The sequence below is a fragment of the Erithacus rubecula genome (genome assembly GCF_903797595.1).
Source record: "Erithacus rubecula genome assembly, chromosome: 3".
Classification (NCBI taxonomy): domain Eukaryota; kingdom Metazoa; phylum Chordata; class Aves; order Passeriformes; family Muscicapidae; genus Erithacus; species Erithacus rubecula.
In genome coordinates this window covers 130,505,827-130,526,534 of record NC_136689.1, presented here as the reverse complement: position 1 = coordinate 130,526,534, position 20,708 = coordinate 130,505,827, and the positions used below count along the sequence as shown (strand labels likewise).

At 35.5% G+C, this 20,708-nt stretch overlaps 1 protein-coding gene across 1 annotated transcript in view; it reads left to right on the top strand.

Annotated features, from left to right (window-relative positions):
• ANGPT1 (angiopoietin 1) overlaps positions 1 to 20,300 on the top strand; it is a 147,746-nt gene extending 127,446 nt beyond the window's left edge. The window contains exons 8-9 of the mRNA XM_079300957.1: positions 10,741 to 10,871; positions 19,699 to 20,300. Of these exons, the coding sequence (XP_079157083.1) occupies positions 10,741 to 10,871; positions 19,699 to 19,859 (292 nt within the window). The 3' untranslated portion in view covers positions 19,860 to 20,300. The remainder of the gene's footprint in view (positions 1 to 10,740; positions 10,872 to 19,698) is intronic.
• The last annotated feature ends 408 nt before the right edge of the window (positions 20,301 to 20,708 follow it).

Here is a 20,708-nt window from a genome sequence, read left to right as displayed (position 1 = left end):
TTTGACTTTATGGAAGGGTAGATATTTCCCTAAAGTGAAATCACAACAACTGACACTACAGGAGATTTTTGAACCTCTGACATTTTTGGAACAGGTTTTTTCAAGGACATTGCCTCTTTTTAGTTTATGCAAAATATTTGTAATCTTTAGACATCATCTAACTGCCAGTCCTTAGATTTCTTTTTATTTTTCTGATCCTCACTAATCTGATTCTTCCCACTTGCTCTCATAGAAAACTCAGTATTTTGTGGCATTAGATGCAGTTCTTGATCTGTTTCTCCAGCAGGACAGGGTGCTTAAGGCTCAATTTCCTCAATGCCTGTTTTTTGACCTGAGATATTATCATGACCATGGAATTCCAGGAAAATAATTTAATGTTCAGAATGGGCCAATATCAATTATAAACTACCACTTCAATTTCTTCCCTGAGACTTACTCTGATTCCCTGGGATAGTGGCATTTGCAGGTAGACTGCAGTTCTCTGCTGAGCTGTATAGACATGTAATTGAACCTCCACTATAAAGAAAGGAGTGAGGATCCAATATCCAGGTAAAATAAAAAACCATAACCATCCAGAAAGTTACTATTTTTTTTTTTTAATAATATAAAAGAAATACAAAACTCATGGAGCATCAAGAACTAGGCATGTACATATGTACACATTTTTTTGTATGTCTGTAAATAGAAATGACATATTTGAATGCCATCTTCATATATTTCTTCTTCTAATTGCAAACAACAACATAGCAAAGTTTTAATTAACATAATTGATTAGTAAAGATGGGCTTAGGATACTTAACGTTCTTAGACCACAACTATAGATAATTTCAAGCATAATTCCAGCACACTCATTACAATAAAAAAAAAAAACAAAACTACCAAGAAACCCAAATCAAAACACTAGCACCCCTCCCCCAACCCACATTGACTATATACTTTTTAGACACATTAATTTCCAAACACCAACTTATCTCAGTAAGATTAATATGAATTTTTAACTTAAGTCTATCTATGATATTAGTAACTTCTGTAGTTACTTATGATTAATGACTTTCAGTTAAGTGAACTGTATGATGAATATTTTACTGTGACCTGTAAATGATATTTCTCAATGACACTGCATGGTAAGAAAAACCCAATATCTCTACAGTAGCCATCAGGGTAAAAGTAAGCATGAACATGCTGATACATTAAGTTTTCTATTTCTATTTTATCTAAACCAGTTAATTAGGATAATGTATAAGCTATGTGGATGACAGTGTGTAATTAATGTCACCCTCAGTACAACCAAAGCATAGATTTATGAAATCCACTATTAAAATATATCTGCATGGATTTCAACAAAGTATATTTATGAGACTTCTGGAGCTTCCAAGCATATTTTGGAAGAAGTATTAAGTTTAAATTTTACTGTAGTTGTGTGTGTCTCTTTTTACTGGATTTTCAAACATGTTTAATCAATTTAAAGATAAATCAAATTTCCAACAAATGTTCACTGAACTTTTCCACTAACTTCAATGTCTGTAAAACAGATTCTTAAATAAAGATATACAAACACCACAAGCTTCAGCAGTTCAGAAAAGATAATCATCAGAATGTCTGATTATTTATATAACTTTAAAAACTTTTAAAATATTACTTTCTCTGTAGACTCCCTGTATTTCTGTGCTGAAAAAAAATCCCATAAGAATCAGTTTTGGCATTTCTGGTCTTGGCTTCAGCCAAACCCAGGAAATATGTTATTTGAGCAGGGAGATTTTTTTTTTTTTTCTTTTTTTTTAGCTACATTTTTAATTAACCAAATTTCTCTAACCTTAGCTTTGTCCATGTCCTGGGAAAAAGTTCATATAACTAATTTTGTATTTTATTTTTTAAGAAGTTCATCAGTAGTATAAAAATAATTTGCATTATCAATTAGCTTAGTTCAGTGTTTATGTGTCCATTTAAAACATTGATCATCTCTAGTTATTTCAAGCTTGAAATTAATGCAACTTCTACATTTTATAAATTAACATTATTTTTTATATAGCCATGAATCAGGACAAAAGAGGTCACTTGTGCAGCAACAGGAAATCTTAGCCTCTATATAACTGATGGGAGAGTGAATTTTTTTTCTGTAGCAAGAATTTAACTTTCATTTAATACAAAATGTAATAAATCTAACAACTGACGAGTTTTATTTCAGATTTTTGCAAGAAAAAACCTTGGTGGTTGATTTTGTTTTAATAAGTATTGTGTTGAAAAATAGTTTTAACAGAAAATGGTAGTAGCAGATTAATGTATCTCTTCTGTGCTGTGTTTGGTGAGAGATTAGAGTAGAGGGAATTATTCCTGTTCAACACATCATTGTGATAGAAGCCTTAAATATGTTTCTGTTGCTGTTAGTAAAACCCGGCGTTACCGTATGTTTCCTCTCCATCACCACTGTGCTACTGACATCAGCTGCAAGCCCAGCAGCTCAGTGACTTTCTGTGGCTTCTGTAGCATGTATTTCAAGCAATAGAAACATATGTTTGCCTGTTCAGTGTCCAGAATAAACATATTTTCAAGCAGTTGTTGTAAACCCTGACAAAGCACCATTTGTCTGCACACAGCAGCATGACAGGCCATGTGCTGTATGTAAGGAAAGATTTCTCTGACAGTAGATCCTGATGTCTTTTAATTATCTCTACCCAGTATACTTTTGCTCAATGAGTACAGTACTTTACTTGATCATTAATCAAATTTAATATAGAAAAATCAAATTTGTTGCATTATATGTAAAAACTCACAATCAGTACATCATCCAGGTTACTAGACTATTTTATATTTTGTTGTAATGTGTAGATGCATTTCTTATTCATGACTGGGTTGTTTGCTTGTTCTCTGTTCAGATTAAATATATTTTTCTCCTTTGACTTGTCAGGTGTGAAGTTCAAATGCAAGCTAAAATTACCATGGGTTCTTAGAGAGAAAACAAATTTTTCTGTTAACAGTGTGCAAGACCAGGGAAGGATCCCTCTGCTGTAAAGCATTTGCTGTCCCTTAGACAGGTTGAACTGAAACAATTCCAGAGGAAAGCTGATCATATTCATTTACAGCTGTATTTTATATTAACATTTTATCTTTAAAATTGCCAGATATGTGTTCTTACTCTGGATATATTCAACTAATATTTTGTTGGCTGGCACATTTCAGTTGTCTCAACAGGAGAATGGGCAAGGAGCTGCAGTGATGTCAAACAATAATTACAGCAGTGAGTCATTGCTACAGAGCAACTGAGGAGAAATACAGAGGTTATTTTGTCTTACACTTTTCTAAAGGAAATGTAGAATGAAATTATTTTCATGTGCTGGCAGCAAGAATTTTAAGAGCCAAATTAAAAATCTATTCAAGTTGCCAGAGGTACTTACTGCTTTATTCAGGTTTCCAACATTTTGCAGAGCCATCATGCCTACTGTTTGCAGTCACAACCTCTATTAGGAATCTAATAAAGTTCAATAAAAAGTCCATGAATTTACCAAGTACACTGTTTCTCAAGTTTGTACTAAAGATAGGAGTAGGAAAAAATTATATCTAAGGTTTTATTGTTGATATTTCTGGTTTTCTCCAATCAGACACCAACTGTGGTATTCCCTTTCTGCATCTCTTTGGTACTTTTATATCAGTTATTAATTCAAAAACAGGCAGCGATCAAGGTGAATTATTCTTGCAGCTTGATTAAAGGAGTTAGCAAGAGTTCAATATTTTGCACGTGGTGGTGACCAAGCTTTTGTCATCTTTCACCCTATCTTGTTTCTTCAATTTCTCCAAAGTATTTTCCTTTCTTTTAGAGTAGCTTTTAGTTTATTTCTAATACTTATTTACCTCATCTGGTGTTACATTCTTTCTATCTAGTTAATCTTGATTAATGATAAAAAATACTGTGGGTCGATTGAATTTAGTTTGTTTTCATAAGGAGAGTATGCAGTGTCCTAATGAAATCTAAATATTTTCACCTTTCCCTTTCAAATAAATAAGTATTTTTTTTTTTTAAAAAGAAGTTATTTTAAGAAAAAGTTTTATTTGCTAAAAAAGGAAAAGGATAAAAATGAGTGCCCAGGCAATCTATCTGTAAAAAAGGGCAAGGGCACTGACTAAGGTGCCTTTTGCTCTGCAGTCTGTCACAGTTCAGACTCAAGGGTTCTCCCTGGTCACCACTGATGGCTCATGCTCTGTCTGTAGTGAGATCATCTTCCCACTGATTTTAAAACCTAGCAGGCTGGGATGTTTGCCTTTATCCTTCAACGAGAGTACTAAATGATGAAACAATTAGGGTATATAGGTAAAATACCAAGGTTGGGATTCCCAGATAGTTACCACTTTATATTTTGTTCCATGTTTAGCCAGCTTTTGGAAGACATTTTAGTTTCAACCTCAGTGACAGCAGTATTTCTCCAGAGTGATTATTTAGATTTTTTTTTTCCTGTTCACAACATATTATCTATCACTGAATATTTGTAAGATGTCTTTATTATTGAGGTGATTTAGCTATTTATGGACAGCTGTTACCTTTGGGAGACTTGGTGAGATTTTGCAATGTGTTCAGAAAAAGGCTCATTGCCAAGAATTCTAAGAAATTAACAATATTCAATGTAGACATGGGTCTTATTAATTGACAAAAAGGGGGTTTTATTCCCAAATAATTAATCAAAGCATTTTGAAGGGAAAACAACCCCCAAACCTTAACTTAAAATGAAGTTACTCTCTGGTTTTGTTTTCTTTTATTTCTTACTAGTATAATTACAATTAATGTCTAGACTTGAGAGATCCTAAGTATAATCTCATACTGGATCCACCTAAGTGGTTGCAGTCCAGTGGGCTTTGGTTCACAAGGGGACTTAATCCCCTAAAATCCACTATGAATGGAATTATTTGACTAACACAACATTTCATGAAACTTTACCAATCTCAGCATCTTTGCAACTGGGTTTTGTTTCAGAAACTGAAGCCATCTAAAATTTAGATGCAGCTGTGAACCAGATGGAAGATGCAAGTTAAATCCTTCCTCAAACATTTCTAAACTCTAACCAGGGCAAAGTAATGCAAGTCACATTTTAAAAACTATGATGTCTTTCACTTGCAGGACATACCTAAGTGGTGGCCAGTAGGTTAGAAGGACTGAGATGTAGGTGCCCTCTATTCCTGTCAAAGTTAGGAAAAAATAAAAACCCAGTGAGGAGGGAGCTCAGAAAAGGAAACTCTGGGTACAGGATTCTGACCCCCATGCAACTATTCTTTTTTCCCCCATGATCATTTCCTTCAAAACAACCCTTCTTTTGAGAAGGAGTCAGAATCTGGGATTCCCTCCTGCCATGTGGAACAAGCTGGCTTGAGAAAGGACATTTTAGGCTGCAGAGGCAAAGCTGAGGTGGGAGTTTGGAGGCATCCCTTTAAAATATTTCCCAAAGGCAAGCTTTGATGTGTTCATCTCCATTCATCATGCTGAAACTAAAATCCTACTTCAGAACTCCTGGTTCTCTCTATTTAGTTGTTAAGGATATTAGGCCATTACTCATGTTTATGAATTCCAGTCATTGAGGTCTCTGCTCAAATTTTTAGTACTATGACAACAGTGAAATTTGCACTTAACTCAGGATATTCAAGAGATGCACACTGAGGTAGTTGAGATGGTTCTTTACATCTCTTAATGATGGTTGTTCATGTTTGCAATAAGCTGTTATCTTCTTTGTTTCTTTACAGACAAAGTAACTATCACTCACCAGCAAAGCTGGTTATGACTTCTCAGTTATTTCATTGAGAAACTGCTGTAAATAAAGGACTGAGTGATGTCTAGCAACTCTAACTGAGAAGAAAAAAAAAAAAAAAAACAAAAAAAAAAACAACAACAACAACAAAAACTTAGAAAAAAACTAGTTAATATTAAATTCTCAGAGTTTTACTGAACTCCCGCTCATTCTACTAAAAAGAAATAAATATGTAAATGCAAAGTCCAAAGTTAGATGTTTGGTATTTGAAGCACAGCACCAGAAACGATTTCCTACACTTTTAGTGATATATAGCAGGCAACTTTTTCATGTGGACTTATGATTGCATTTATTTTTAAGAATTTTCTATATCTCATTTGGTATGTTGGAATTTTTACAGCTGTATGTTGCAGAACTATACTATTTTAATATTTTTTGTTATTTATTTAGACTTATCCCAAGTTTATCTGTTAAACTTTTTAACATGGTATGAAGAGAGTTAAACTGTATATATTTGAAAGAATTTGAGGTCATCTAATCACTGCAAAAGCAAAAATTTCTGATGCAAATTTAAAATGCCTTTTCAAGCTGCCCTGAAATTAATTTAATATGCAATATTTTTAATTCTATTCTTTGCACACAGTATACCTTACTTTTGTTTCAAGGGACTGTAGATAGTCAAGTTGTATCACACAGTAAGAATGCTGAAAAGCAAAACATATTTAAGAGTTCTCCCTTACCATCTGAGAAGTGAGATCCCAAGCTGCCATTGATATAATATCACCAGTAAAAAATGCTGAATGTTTCTAACATCCATCCTAGATAAGATCTACCAGTTTAAATATTTTTAAAAATCTGTTGTTTCTTCTTCAGTACATGAAAGTTGCTAGTTTCTAAATGAGTACTGCTCTGTTCCTCATAGTGATTTCAGAGTTTCATGAAAAATTCTTCAGAAGTCCTCAAAATTCAATATGAATACAAATGCAATATTTCTCTTGCTCCTATATACTCATTATTTAATTGCTATTGCTTATTTGTTGCTTTTTCAATTTCTATGCAGATAAAGTAGATTCATTCTTATTATGTCCATGAATTTATTTTCCTGCCTACTGTGTAAATCAGAGTAGCATTTCCCCTTCTTTCCTTGATCAGAATTTCCTGGCTGTGAGCAAGTGGAAAGACTGGAGATGTACCCCTAAAAATGTTCTTTGAATTTTGATCAATAATGAGTTGCTTTTTATTCATAACTTCCTTTCCTTTGTCCACAAGAACAACCAAGAGGAACTATACCCTGAATTGCCATTTTTCTAAGGGAGAGAAATTGTGTCCTAGCAGTTATTTGAAGTGTGTTTTAAAGGTTCAATGCTACCAATCTAGATCTGAGAACACTGAATAAATAATTGAGCTGAGCAGTAAGATGTCTGTTGCTCCTGGGACCTAACCAGCTCACCAGCTGGCCTTCTGCTGGGCGGGCTTGCTGTCCTAAGCCAGACTAGTTTGGACTTTATGGCTTGAACTGAAGTTCCTTATTGCTTCAGGATCAGTTCTGGTTTTGACTGAGATCTAATTTTGGTATAAAGTAGTGCCAACTTCACAGTGTTATTTTTTCCTAACTGTTGGGCAATGCCAGTTCAGGGAGAAAAGCCCAAAGACACAGAATTACTGTTTCACTCTGTGGTTAATCTGCTCATGGTTGCAGTGCAGATGAATACACTAGAGCTCAGAGCCAAGTTAAGCTTTATTCTTTTAAAGTCAGTGGAGACCTACTAGAAAAATTGTGTTGAGGGATAGTCAAACATAACTGGCAACATCTAAATCTGTGATGAGTGGAATGCTTGTAAAATATATGGGAAAGTAAAGAGCTTGTAAACAATCCTAATGCCCTCACCCTTTGGGGAAAACACTGAACATCAAGTAATATTTATTTATGTTTTATGTTTTCTTAGATTATACTTTTTTTTTTTTTTAATTGAACTATGTGTGTTTTATAGTGTTGATTGCTAATAAAAAGGTCTGGCTAACCTTGTCTTTCTTATTTAAGTAAACAGCATGTGCTTTTTATACTGACTTTATGAGACTTCTGTGAGCTTTGGTGTGGCTGATATAATGAGAACGTATGGCCATTTAAACTCAGATCATAGATATCATGTGACAAAATAATTTTTCTATCAACACAACCTCCGGGAAGTTTATTTTGTTCTGCAAAATATTAAGAACAGCCTGAAAAACAAGGCAAAAGTCCAATGAATGAAGATGGGATCAATTCCAGCTTTTCATTTGTATGAAACAAAGAAATGGACATGTGCAAAGACAGATCTTAGATTAATCTTGTCTAAAACAAACATCCTTTGATAGATTAACAAGGTCACTACAGGCTAATTTCCACCATGATTGGGCAAAAGCCTAATGCGATGACCTTCCTGAATTCCTGTTCCTAGGCTGTTTCTTGTTAAATTATAAAGGATTTTCACAGTCTTTTAGTGAGGCTTACACTTGGCCTTATCTATTTTTGTTCCATCAGAAGGTATTTGACTATGTATGATATTTGTATTGAATCCAAAAAGTTTTGTATGTTTATGTGTGTGTAGTTATCTATGTATATATACAAAATTTGCTCTAAGGATTGAGTCCAAGGGTATTCAATCATCAGCCTCAGCCACGTAACATTCAAAATTAAATTAAGGTAGGCAGTGTAACTGCTTTAAAGGATAAACCTGACAATTCCTTCTAATTTATTTTTTTTAATATTCATTCTTAGCATCTACTGTCTTCACTTTTAGAGTTCAACAAAGGACACATAGGAAGAAAGTCACTGAAAATTAGGTGAAGTTCACATCAGTCTACAAGAGTGAAACTGTAGGTTGCTAAATTCTGGTTCTAAGCCTTCACATTTTGAGTAACCTCATCAGATATTCTGACAAGGCTTTTCTGTAAGGAGTCTCTGTGACAAGTTTTATCCAATTGGTTTTGCTTGGACCTAATATGCACCCACAGATGCATGCAAAGCAAAACAAAACAAAAAAAACCCAAAACTAAACCAACAAAAACCAGCAGCCACTTGATTAAGGGAACCTGTCATATGGTGCCCTTGCTCTCATAAGCAGAATTCAGCTCCAAAGTTCTGTGGGAGAGCTGGATTTTATTTAAATCTCAGTCTTGGGACAGACTCTCCTCATCTCAGAAAAATGCCAACAGCTTAACTACTACTACTGTAGGCTAGAAAGGTTAGGGATGATCTCTACTCCAGCTGTTGATACTGTGAACACCACAGCAAATATGTCTTCCATCTAAACAAATGGATGAATGATACTCTGTAAAGGCATTTATTCTTTTATTTGTGCAAAGTAACTACATAAAAATACAGCAACAGAGAGACAGTGACAGTCAGTTACTCTCATCTGCTCTCATTGTTCACTCTGTCTGTGGGAGAAGTAGGGTAAACATTTTCTAGAATAGCACTCACAGGTAAATTACAGAGAAAAAAGACATCTCTCCTGTTTATGTCCTGCCTTTCTTCTTATGAGTCCTTATGCATTTTATATTTGATATTTAAAAGACATATTTGCCCTTCTTCAATAACTCAAAAAGAAACAGAAACAGATGTCTCTCACTTCAGTGGAGAAGTCTAACCCACTATTTACCAAATCTTTCTTGGTTAGCCCTGTGGCTGGTTTATTCCTAGCCTATAGATTCAGTGAGACAGGGGAGGGATGTGTCCTCCCCCCTTATTTGCTCCAGTGGCTAGGGCTTGCTCCTGAGTGTAAGGATTGTGGCTTCAAACTTCTCCAGTGACACTGACATCCTATGTCTTCCTACTTGCATATGAAGCTATTATGACAAAGGATACCTCTCCTCTCCTCTCCTCTCCTCTCCTCTCCTCTCCTCTCCTCTCCTCTCCTCTCCTCTCCTCTCCTCTCCTCTCCTCTCCTCTCCTCTCCTCTCCTCTCCTCTCCTCTCCTCTCCTCTCCTCTCCTCTCCTCTCCTCTCCTCTCCTCTCCTCTCCTCTCCTCTCCTCTCCTCTCCTCTCCTCTCCTCATCCTCTCCTCTCCTCTCCTCTCCTCTCCTCTCCTCTCCTCTCCTCTCCTCTCCTCTCCTCTCCTCTCCTCTCCTCCTCTCCTCTCCTCTCCTCTCCTCTCCTCTCCTCTCCTCTCCTCTCCTCTCCTCTCCTCTCCTCTCCTCTCCTCTCCTCTCCTCTCCTCTCCTCTCCTCTCCTCTCCTCTCCTCTCCTCTCCTCTCCTCTCCTCTCCTCTCCTCTCCTCTCCTCCTCATGATCTCAGGTCAGACATGCCCAGGTACTCAGCATTTCCTTGCTGGATCAGAGGTTCCATTTGACATTCCTGCAGCTGGCACATTTGGCTGCTGGCAGATGAACTCCAGCTCCTAGCTCATGATTGTGGTTTCAACTAGTTGAAAGACTCCCTAAAAAAAAAGAGATGCTTTGCATTGCAAATTATGAAGGCTTTTGTGGCTTGAACTCCAACTTATTCTCCATTTGTCACAGACAGATTTGGCAGAACAGGGTTGTTGGCTTGTGCTGTAAATGGTGGAATTAAAATTCTAAGGCTGCTAAAATCCTCTTCCAAGCCCAGGCATTAATTACATGACTCCTATTAACTGGGGTTGCTGTTTCTGTGCCACAGTAAAGAAACAGTAAAGAAACCAGCTACTTGAGTCATCAGTAATTCTGTCAATGTATTCCAGATATCTGGGCATCTCTTCTCACTCCTCCTCTCTCTCTGCCTCTACTTTGTTGTATTTCCAGTTCCAATTCCTTGAGCTCAGTTCTACTTTGGAGGAAGGATTATGTGCTACTACATATACACTGAAAAACCCTAAATGTCCCCTTTTCACACCTGAAACAACAGAGAGATTGAGTCAAAGCATAAAAGATTCACAAATTTCCTGGGTGCACTTCATACAATGCCAACCTGATGTGGAAAAAAAATCTGAATCTTATCTTTTTTTTTTTTTTTTCCTGTTTGATGATCCTGATTTTTTTCTTTTGTTGTTTCAGGCTTTATTTAAAAGGTCATAGTGGAACTGCTGGAAAACAGAGTAGCCTGATCTTGCATGGTGCTGAATTCAGTACAAAAGATGCTGACAATGACAACTGCATGTGTAAATGTGCTCTCATGTTGACTGGAGGTGAGTACAACTGACTCAGAAAATATGGTACATTGAATAGGAAGCTACTGTGTTTTCCTAAAGCACCCATGGATGGAATTTTGTCACAGATTATAAGTCCTAAGTGAAACCATCTTTTATTATTATTATTGCTACTTTTTTCTATAAATATATTGTCATGATGTCAATACTTGGATTCCTATCAGCAGAGAAAGGATTATTCAGAGACACAGTCAGTATAATTCTGCACTGAAGCTGTTGCAACACTGTCAAAGAGGAAGGCATAAGTCAGTGTAATTGTTTAGGCAGGAAAGGCAAAATAGGAAAGAAAAATATAAAAGATTAAAAAGGTGAAAAGAAGTTTGTGAGAAGTTGGACAATCAACCAGGAAAGAAAACAGCTTAGAAACAATCAAAGTCTAGACTTATAATACTATTTAGCTTAGGGATGTGATTCTGTTATTAAGATATTTTTAATAGTTAAACTTTCTCTGTTAGGTGAGCATAATGCATAAAGATACCAAATGACTAATTCACTCACCTGTGAAAGATGACCTTCAACTACCTGTGTAAATCTGGAAGGTTTAAGCTAATATCCTTTGTGAGCTGAGTCAAAGTGCAGAAGGAATGAAAGGAGTGTTGAGGTGGGGAAGAGCACAGACAAGTTACACTGGGACAGTTTAAAGTCCCAAGTCAATCTGACTGCCAGCCAGTACAGTGTATATGATTTGTATTTGTACCCTCCAGCACAGAGAATGAATATCTGAGTTTATCTCTCCATTCAGACTCCTAATGCTCTTAAGACTGGGAATTTTCTCTGGCAAATGATAGTTATTCCTAGTCTCTCGATGGGCAAGCTCACTTTTATCTCCAGAATACCACATTATAGCAGAAAGCTTAAACTGGGATTCTTTGGTTTGCTGACTGCATGACCAAGAAAGGCCCTTTCTTATCTTCACATGTGATCTTGTTTGGAGACTCTCTCTCAGTGATTTCTAACTTTCCTGAAAAATAGTCTATAGCATGTAAATTTTTCAGTGTTTTGGATCAGACTGTTAAACCTGTATTATTTGTGGTTACTGGCACTCTGGTAGAATTCAGCTCAGGCTACATCCAGGCACATATGAGCTTCTAAAGCAATCATCTGCTAACAAAAGATGGTTTCCCATCACTGAGAATTTATATCAGATGCACAACCCAACTCCTCATTCTCTTTTGCCAGTTGGAAGCAACCCAGTTGGGAAAATCTTTAAGGAGCCAATTTTTTGAGCTCTCCTAACTTCCTCTAGGGATATCATATTAGAAGTTGTCATGGGAAACTTCTTCCAGTGGACAGGTTATCAGACTACCTTTCCATTTCTATAAAATAGAGAAGGTAACCAGATAGATCTGGAGACAGACAGGAATAAGAAGTAAGTAGTTTATTTTAGTTAAAGCTGTTGACCTGTCTCTTTAGAGAACATGCTAAATTAAAGTGTGTTACTTCCAGGGCAGGCCAGAGTGTAGTGAGAAGCTCCTGAGTGTGAGTTGTGTCTGTGCTGGAGTGCAGACTCATCCATGTGTCTGAGCTGCCTGGAAACACCTCTGCTGCCTGCCAGCTCTTTCTGGGAGCTGAGGGCTTTGCTTATTTTCCTGCCCTGAGTTCTATGACAGGTCAATGCCCTGCTAAGGTCAGTCTGCTCTTGAACAGCCACTCCACCAGGCTCACATCTGTTGCTTCAGCATTCCATTAAATCAACAGCATAACCACATTTTGGAATTTACTGGTACCAATTGAAATGAATAGGGAGGAAGGGAGAGAATTATCAAAGGCTGGGAAAACCACAAGTTTAGCAAATCACCACACAGTAAAAGGAGGTGCAATTATCCTTTGGAGATAGATGAGTTTACTCTTATGGACTAGACTCTGAGTAATATTCCTTTGGAGGCAGGTTGTACAGCACTGTAATTTGTAGTTCCTCAAGAAAGACTTTAATCATGCCAGAGTTTTACTCAAACACTCTGCTATGCTTTTCTCCTTGAAACAACTTTCTCATTCCTTGAGAAATATCAGAATTGAATTAAATACTAAAACATCTTTTTAGGGAGCATATTTCAGTTTTGTACCAGACAAACAAAAGAAAAGTAGCAATGATAACAGATTTTGGAAAACCTCTTTTTTTCCCCTCTCAAAAAGATATCAGACTGTTAGTTTTGGCAACATCACAGAGAGCTCTTTAATGATGAATGGTATGAAATCTGGAGGCAAGTTTCTAGCTATCTTGACAGTTTGGGTGAGTCTGTTATCTCTATGAGGTGAACTGAATATATTTATGTCAGGAATAAAGGCTGAGATAAGCCAAAGCTCAAGACTGTGAATATGGTTATAATCAAGGCTGAAAATAAAAATGTAAGGAAAACACACATTTCTCTCTGTGATCTTGCTAGTTGTCAGTTTTATTTGGTCTATATCATAACTATTATTCTCTCTCCTCCTATATCTCAACCCTCTTCCCTAGAATGAGAAATTAAATACTGGGAGAATAATATAGAAACGCCAACAGTGTATTTTGTGTGTGTGTGTGTGTGTGTCTTTTCTTTTCAAGAACCATGCTGTGGTACTTGGCTCTATCTCTACATGGATTTTAGGGAATGCCTTCAAAATTATGTGCCTGAGTTGGATTCTTAAGCCCTCTAAACTATCATAATATTTAAATATTTTAGCTCCTTTTTTGTGACTTGGAAAATTCAAGCTAAGCATGATTGATTTACTTTAAACCATATTAATTTAAATAATTTCTTCAGTGTTGCAATATCTCAGGCCAGTAAACTGAAAAAAAAACCAAAAAAAACCCCGGTGTTTATATATATATAAAATGTATATATATATCCACATATTATTTCAAGCTTTAGTCTGAAGAATGCTCCAGTTAGTTATGTACACAGCTTTTTGCAAGAAACAGCACTAAAAATGCAACAAACTGTCACCAGAATGAGTCTATGAGTAGAAGTTAAAAATGCTTGGATTTCCAATACAGCCCTTAGCCATTAATATCTCTGGATCAAATTCCTGGACCAAATTCCCATCTGTTCTGCCAGATACCACCTGTCAGCTGAGCCTCAAATTGTTTGTGAAATTGTTTTCAGTCTCTGGAAAGTGACTTATGGTATCTTGGCTCACCAAGAAAGTTTTAAGGTGATTTTCTTTGTCTGGCATTGGCTGCAGTCTGAGGTGTTCACAAAGGCATTTACCTTGCTTCAAGGGAGAAGTGAAAATATTGTTAAACTTGTGAACCCTAAAGTAATTTGACAAAGACAGGGAGACTTTCTAGATGCCTTTCCAGGTTTGAAGCAGCATAGATGACTGAAATAAATTGTTTGTTTGTTTTATTTTACTGGAAGCAGAGGTCCATCCAGCTGGAGTCTCCTCCTGATGCCTCTGACAGCAGTCAATGTAGGCAAATAAATTACACATCTCTTGAGTATTTTCCAAGTATCTTTTGAATCTCAGGGGCATCCTGAGTTAGAGAAATATGTATTTATTAAATACATATTTATTGAGCCTCTATAGATTTGTCATCTATCAAGTCAAAGACTGCTCAATGACTCCCAAACACTGTTGCATTCATTGCCTGTTGTTTCACTACTTTTTCTCCTTGTGATGAATTTTATGCATCTCTGGTATGGAGGATTCATGTCATAATTTGGAGGGAAGTTCTTGGCGGAATATAGAAATCTGCCCATACACTCCAATCAGAAAAGCCACAGGTTTTTTTATATTTTCCTTGAAACAAAATATTTGAAAGAAACAACAGCAACACACTTAAAAGTATCCCATCTGAAACTCTGAATATACATCTTTTTACATAAAAAACACCCATTTTTAAGTTTTATTCATATTTCAACTTCCATTAAAAAATTGCTCAAAAAATACCATTAATGAAATACCATTTATATTGCCTAACATTTTTATGAAAAAAATATATTGACCAAGCAAATAAGAAGTGGTTAGAACATTATTTGTTTTTTTGCTAGAAATATTCAAAATATTTAGACATATGACTATGCAGCACTTTTAGCAAAAGCATTACTAAATTGGTGTGTTTATGGGCAACTGTAATAGAGTCTAAGGAGACCTTCAGGAAGTGACTAACTTTTGATATATTAGAACATAGTCACCAGTCTGCAAGTTTCATGTTATTTTTGCCTCATAAAAAGGTCCCTATGAAAGGGACTACATTATCTAGTTGACATGAAAAGCTAATGCCTTTTCATCTTATATTCTGACAGCTAAATTCTAATGTAATCTTCAGATTCTCAAATGGTACTCTGGTCAATCCAGTACTCTAAGGAATAAACTAGAATAGAAATTACTTCCAGTGATCATTTAGTCCCTTTCCAAGACACATTCTTCTCTATCTATTTGTTTCTGCCTTTCTATTAATCTTCAAGATTTCTATTTATGTTCATTTTCATGTTAAAATCTGTTACTGAGTTTATCTACACTTAATATAAGCAAGTTCTGCATGTTGACTAATTCTATGATAATTTGAATGCATTCCATCCTGTCATATCCTCCACCATTGGAATGAATAGACTCCATTCCTTTTCATTCCTTTGGAATTTTGTTGTTTTGGTTTTTTTCTAATTTGAAATTGCTGGCAATTTGTCTTTTAAATTCTGACTAAACAATCCTAAGTCCTTCCTGTTACATTCACTCTTTTGGAATCTGTCCTGTGGCTCCACTGATATTTGAGGTGTCATCCAAAAGTTCACCCAGAGAAATTACCAATGGAAAATCAAGCAGATCTGAAGTATTGACATCTAACTTCTTTAAAGAATAGAATATCAGAAACATTGAAATCTTTCTTAAAGTGAATTTTATTTCTTTTTAACTTTGAGGACTATTTCAATACTTTTTGGATTTTCTTATTGGCTTTGTTGCCAAATGCACAAAATTTTATGGACAAACCCAGAGGGCTAGAAAGAAATATTTGCTTTCCATAGGATCCATTTATTCCATAAATTCATGCAAATGTACAATTCAGACATACTTTAGATCTCATTGAATGGCCTCCACTGATCCTGCTGCATTTGGAGACATTCAGTGTCCTCAGGAGGTAGAACAGAGATGTGTGAGGAAAGAGTCTGCCCTCAAATATGCAGTGTTTAGACTCCTATTATTTTAGAATGTAAAAGTCAGCAAGTGAACCTCCCATCAAACCTGAGAGGTCATTACCCTTCCCAATGCACACCAGCCTTACAGTGCATTCATGAATTGATGAGCATTAGGTCACTGAAAAAGAATTTTACATGCATGCATGCTTAATTGCAATTTATACAAGCCAAAAAAGCAAATCTGTTAGCTTTGGCATACACAAGAACTTTATAAAATATTGCTTTTGACAATGAAGATTCTATCATGCAAAAATTATACTTGTCACTTCAGAGAACCATTATAAAGTATGCTTGTTGGTTTCTTTTCCTTTTATTATTGTTACTCATTTGGGCAATGCCTCTTTGTTAGGTTTTTAGCAAGAATTTGTGGAAATTATTTCAATATGCATTTATATTCAGTCAAATATAAAGTACAGTATAGACATAGAATAGTCTGCAGCTCAAGTGTCTGAGATAGGCAGCTTAAGCATAAAAAAAAATATTTATTAATGAAAAGAGCTGGCATGAAATTTAACAACTTCCCATTGATCATAACAACACGAATTAAAGACCAAAGCATAACCATGCATAATACATGAACCTACTTTAACTGTTCCAGAAGAACAACCATCTACATTGAGGATTCATTTCTGTATGTGTAGCTGAACTTTCAAACAACTTATCTCTGCATAATTTACTTTATATTTTGTCTGGAAAATATATTTTATGACCTAGGGATTTTTATTACAAACAGAGATGGTAATGCTGCTTGTATTATACAAAATATTAGAGATAGGGTAACTTAAATAATTGAATTGGCCTTCAGTTCAAATATGTAGTTAGTGACTTTGTGATCACAACACCTTGAAACTACCTCTCTAAATAAAAACCCACTTAAACTTCTCAAGAAAGCCTTATTTTTATCACTTCACTTTCAAATATTTCTTCTATTATTACTTCTTAAAATGCCCACTATTCATCATTCTCTTTCCTGATTCAAATATCTCATTGAAATTGTTGCCAGAACTTTTCTCCAAAGTTAAATTCTTACTGTGGTTCAAAGATGACTTTATACTTATTTGAAAAAGCCATTACTACCTTGCAGAGAAAAATAAGATTTTTCATAAGAAAATCCTGGGAACTCCAGGTAAAAAGCCAACATCTCACTACTGAGTGTCTTTATTTGGGTCAGGCTGTCTCACAGCTCTGGAGCTGCTTCATTTGGTGTTTTCTGCAATGGCATGTTTCAGGTATATCTTCCAGAAACCCCTGGTTTATATCCCCTCACTTCCTTATAGCTACCAAGAAAGTCACTTTCTTGCATTCTTCTTTCCCTCAACGTAAAAAGCATTTGCAAAAAATATTTCCTTTGCATCCATTCAAAGTTGTGAGGAAAAAAACAAAAAAACCCCAAAAAAAACAAACAAACAAAAAACAAAAAAAAACAAAAAAAAAAACCAAAAACAAAACAACAAAAAAAAACAAAAAAAAAAAAAACCAAAAAACCACCAAACCAAACAAAACAAACAAACAAAAAATAAAAAAAAAAACCAAAAAATAAAAACAAAAAATCACCAAACTTCACAAAAAAAAAAAAAAAAAAGACAGTGAGAAATTAAACCCAAAGTTTTAATGTGATATTAGGAAACATCTTAAGAGCATTCATTCATTCATTCTCACTAACAAGAGCAGGACAATATGAAAAAAGTTAAGATCATTAAAACACATAAGTATTTATTTAGGAAAAATCTATTATGAGAGGTTGGAAAAAGTCCTCACAAATGTTTTATAAAATTATGTGTTTCTTTGGTTTATTCCAGTTTTTACACTGATTTTTTTTTATGGCATCACTGAAACCTTCACCCCAAAAAAGACCATTTATGGATCTATTCCTGTTCCTTTAAGATGAAATAGTAACTAAGTCAGTTTGCCATGTCTTCATCCCAACACCATAAACAGAATCCAGCTGCATCTGAGTTTCAGCTTTGAAAAATGAGGATTAGGATTTCTCTGTTTAACTTCATCTTAAATTTCTACAAGATTAGGCTCTGGTTATAGTAAAACATCAGCTGTACAGCTTTCCCTTTCTTTGGTTATTGCCCCCTTAGGCATAACATTGAAATCAAAGGAAGGTCAGCTGTACCAAAATAGAAGATTGTCAGAATTTATCTGGCATGAATTCATCCCTCAAGATTTCATTATGAAGTGTTACTTCTTAAAAAGAAAAAAAAAAAAAAACCCAAACACTAAGTACTTTCCAAATTCTTAGGAATTACAACACTAGAAGCATAAATTATGTGGATCTGAATACAAAGGACAGAGTAAAGGTTCTGAGGGCTAAACACAACCTGTATCATATTGGTGGTAGTAGTAAACTGTGGATTAAAATACTTTAATATAATACATTCATTATAGGTAGATAAAAGTCTAACCATTAAATATGGTGGGATTGGGGGATTCCCTGGGACAGTGAACATTGTCTGAAATGAGTTTGTCACAGTTTAATTCCTTTTCCAGAAGTCAAACTCATTGAAAATTTTAAATTCTGCATTCTAGTCCACAGTGACACCTGCAGAATTCAGTATGCACTCAGTGGGTGATCAGTTTGCCACTGCCAGTACTGTTAGAAAAGGTTTTACAAGAGGTCCTGGGAAGATTGCAATGCTGTGATGAGCAGGCTGAAATTCATTTTCATCATGACACAAATGTTCAATACAACCATATTCCGTGGAAAAATGTATAAAAATTGTACTAAAGATTTATAAAAAAGCCCCAACAGAAATCTTTCTGTCAAATAGAACTCCTAGCCACAGAAGTTAATACATTTTTGACATTTGGGATAGTTGCTTTTTGCAGTCTGGGAATTCATTCTGCCTTTCTCAGTCTGAAATAAGCATCTTTCTGTTACTATACATAGATACTGTGTAAGGTGTTGGAGAGAAAATTCTATTCCCATCAAGGTATCCAGTAAAACTCCCACTACTTTCAGTAAAGTCAGCATGTCACCTAGTTTATCTTTGTCAGTTTGTGTTCTGTAGTGTTGGTGTTGCCAAGTTTCATGTTATTTGGATTTTTTCTTAAAACTCTAGCTCCCATGGCAATCTAAAATTCACGTTAACAAGAAAAGATCTTGGAGAGATAAACAAGAGAGTTCACTGATTAATTTCATCTAAAAACAACAATTTAAAATAGGGCAAGGCAGCACCACAGTTCTCATAATCTAGTTGCTAAAACCATCTATTCTGAGAGCAAAACTAATCGAGCAGCTGAATTGTCACAGGTAAAGCAGAAGGAAAAGGCTGGTAAATAAAATCAAATCTACTTATACTCAAAATAGCAAGTGAAATTATGGAAAATACTTTGGAATTATAGTCTTTTTCTAAGGTTTAAATGAATATGACATTTAAATATGAAAACCAGTTCATTTATCTTTCATATTATTGCCTTTACTTCACATACTGCATATAAAACTAGGATGGGTTGGGACATAATTACTTTTGCAATTCTGTAAATACATATATGTGTTCTCCAGCACTGCTGACTATAGAATAGCACAAAAGAGCAAAAAAAGAAAAGAAAAGAAAAGAAAAAAAAAAAAAACAAAACAAAAAACCACACCAGAACTAATCATGAGCCATTTACCAGAATTTTGTAATCAGCTAACAAAATATTTAGTGCACTTGCAGTTTCAGATTTTGTGTTAATGGTTCCAGGGTGGTGGTTTGACGCCTGTGGCCCCTCCAATCTCAACGGGATGTTCTACACAGCTGGGCAGAACCACGGGAAGCTCAATGGCATCAAGTGGCATTACTTCAAAGGCCCCAGCTACTCCTTGCGCTCCACCACCATGATGATCCGGCCCTTGGACTTCTGAAGAGCTCTGCAGTGGATCCCAGAGCAGCCTGGCTGGCACTGCCCTCAGCAGCAGCACACCCACAGAAGGTAAAAGGCAAAGGGTTTATTGAGAGTGGCACGTAGGGATGTCACAAAGCTGCTTCGCTGTCACCCCATAACCCGCAAACCCTTCCCACCTCGCCCCACATTTTGGTTGCTCCAGAAGATTCGTTTGGAAGAAGGTGGCTGAAATGATTTTCCGAAGAACTGGATTTGTCTATTCTGCCCAAACTTGGTGCTTGCCAGTGGATATGTTGGTTTTTTTCCTTTTTTTAATCAGCAACAGAAGAATTTGAAGAACTGAAACACACCAACCATGGTCTATTGAGTAGAATGCTATTCAACAATGAAATTCCAGCATTATACCCATGAAAAAGGGTTACAGAGACACTTTTATTAAAACTTGTCTTAAAGCATCCAAGGTGACCACTCCAAATATTGATTTTCTTAAATGAACTGAATTTGAATAATGGATGGATTTATATTAATCCCAGAGTCAAGTTATTTGTGAAAATATTATTTTTCATTAAATACTTTAAGGACAGTTTTCTAATAAATAAACTGAGTCAAACATATGAAAAATGATAAGGATAATAAGCATAAATTCCTCACTTGCTCTGTAGAGGTAAATCAGGTAATTGGCATAATCCCTGAGCTAGGATTTATAGTGTGATAACAAAAGTAGCTGTGTTTTTAGGTTTTTCCTTTCTTTCATTAGAGGCAGCCTGAATGTCATGTACAATAATTAATGGAAGGTTTAAAGAATGTGAAATATTATCCAAGAGAAAATACAGGAATTTGCATGGAATTTTTCCATCAGAAAAACACA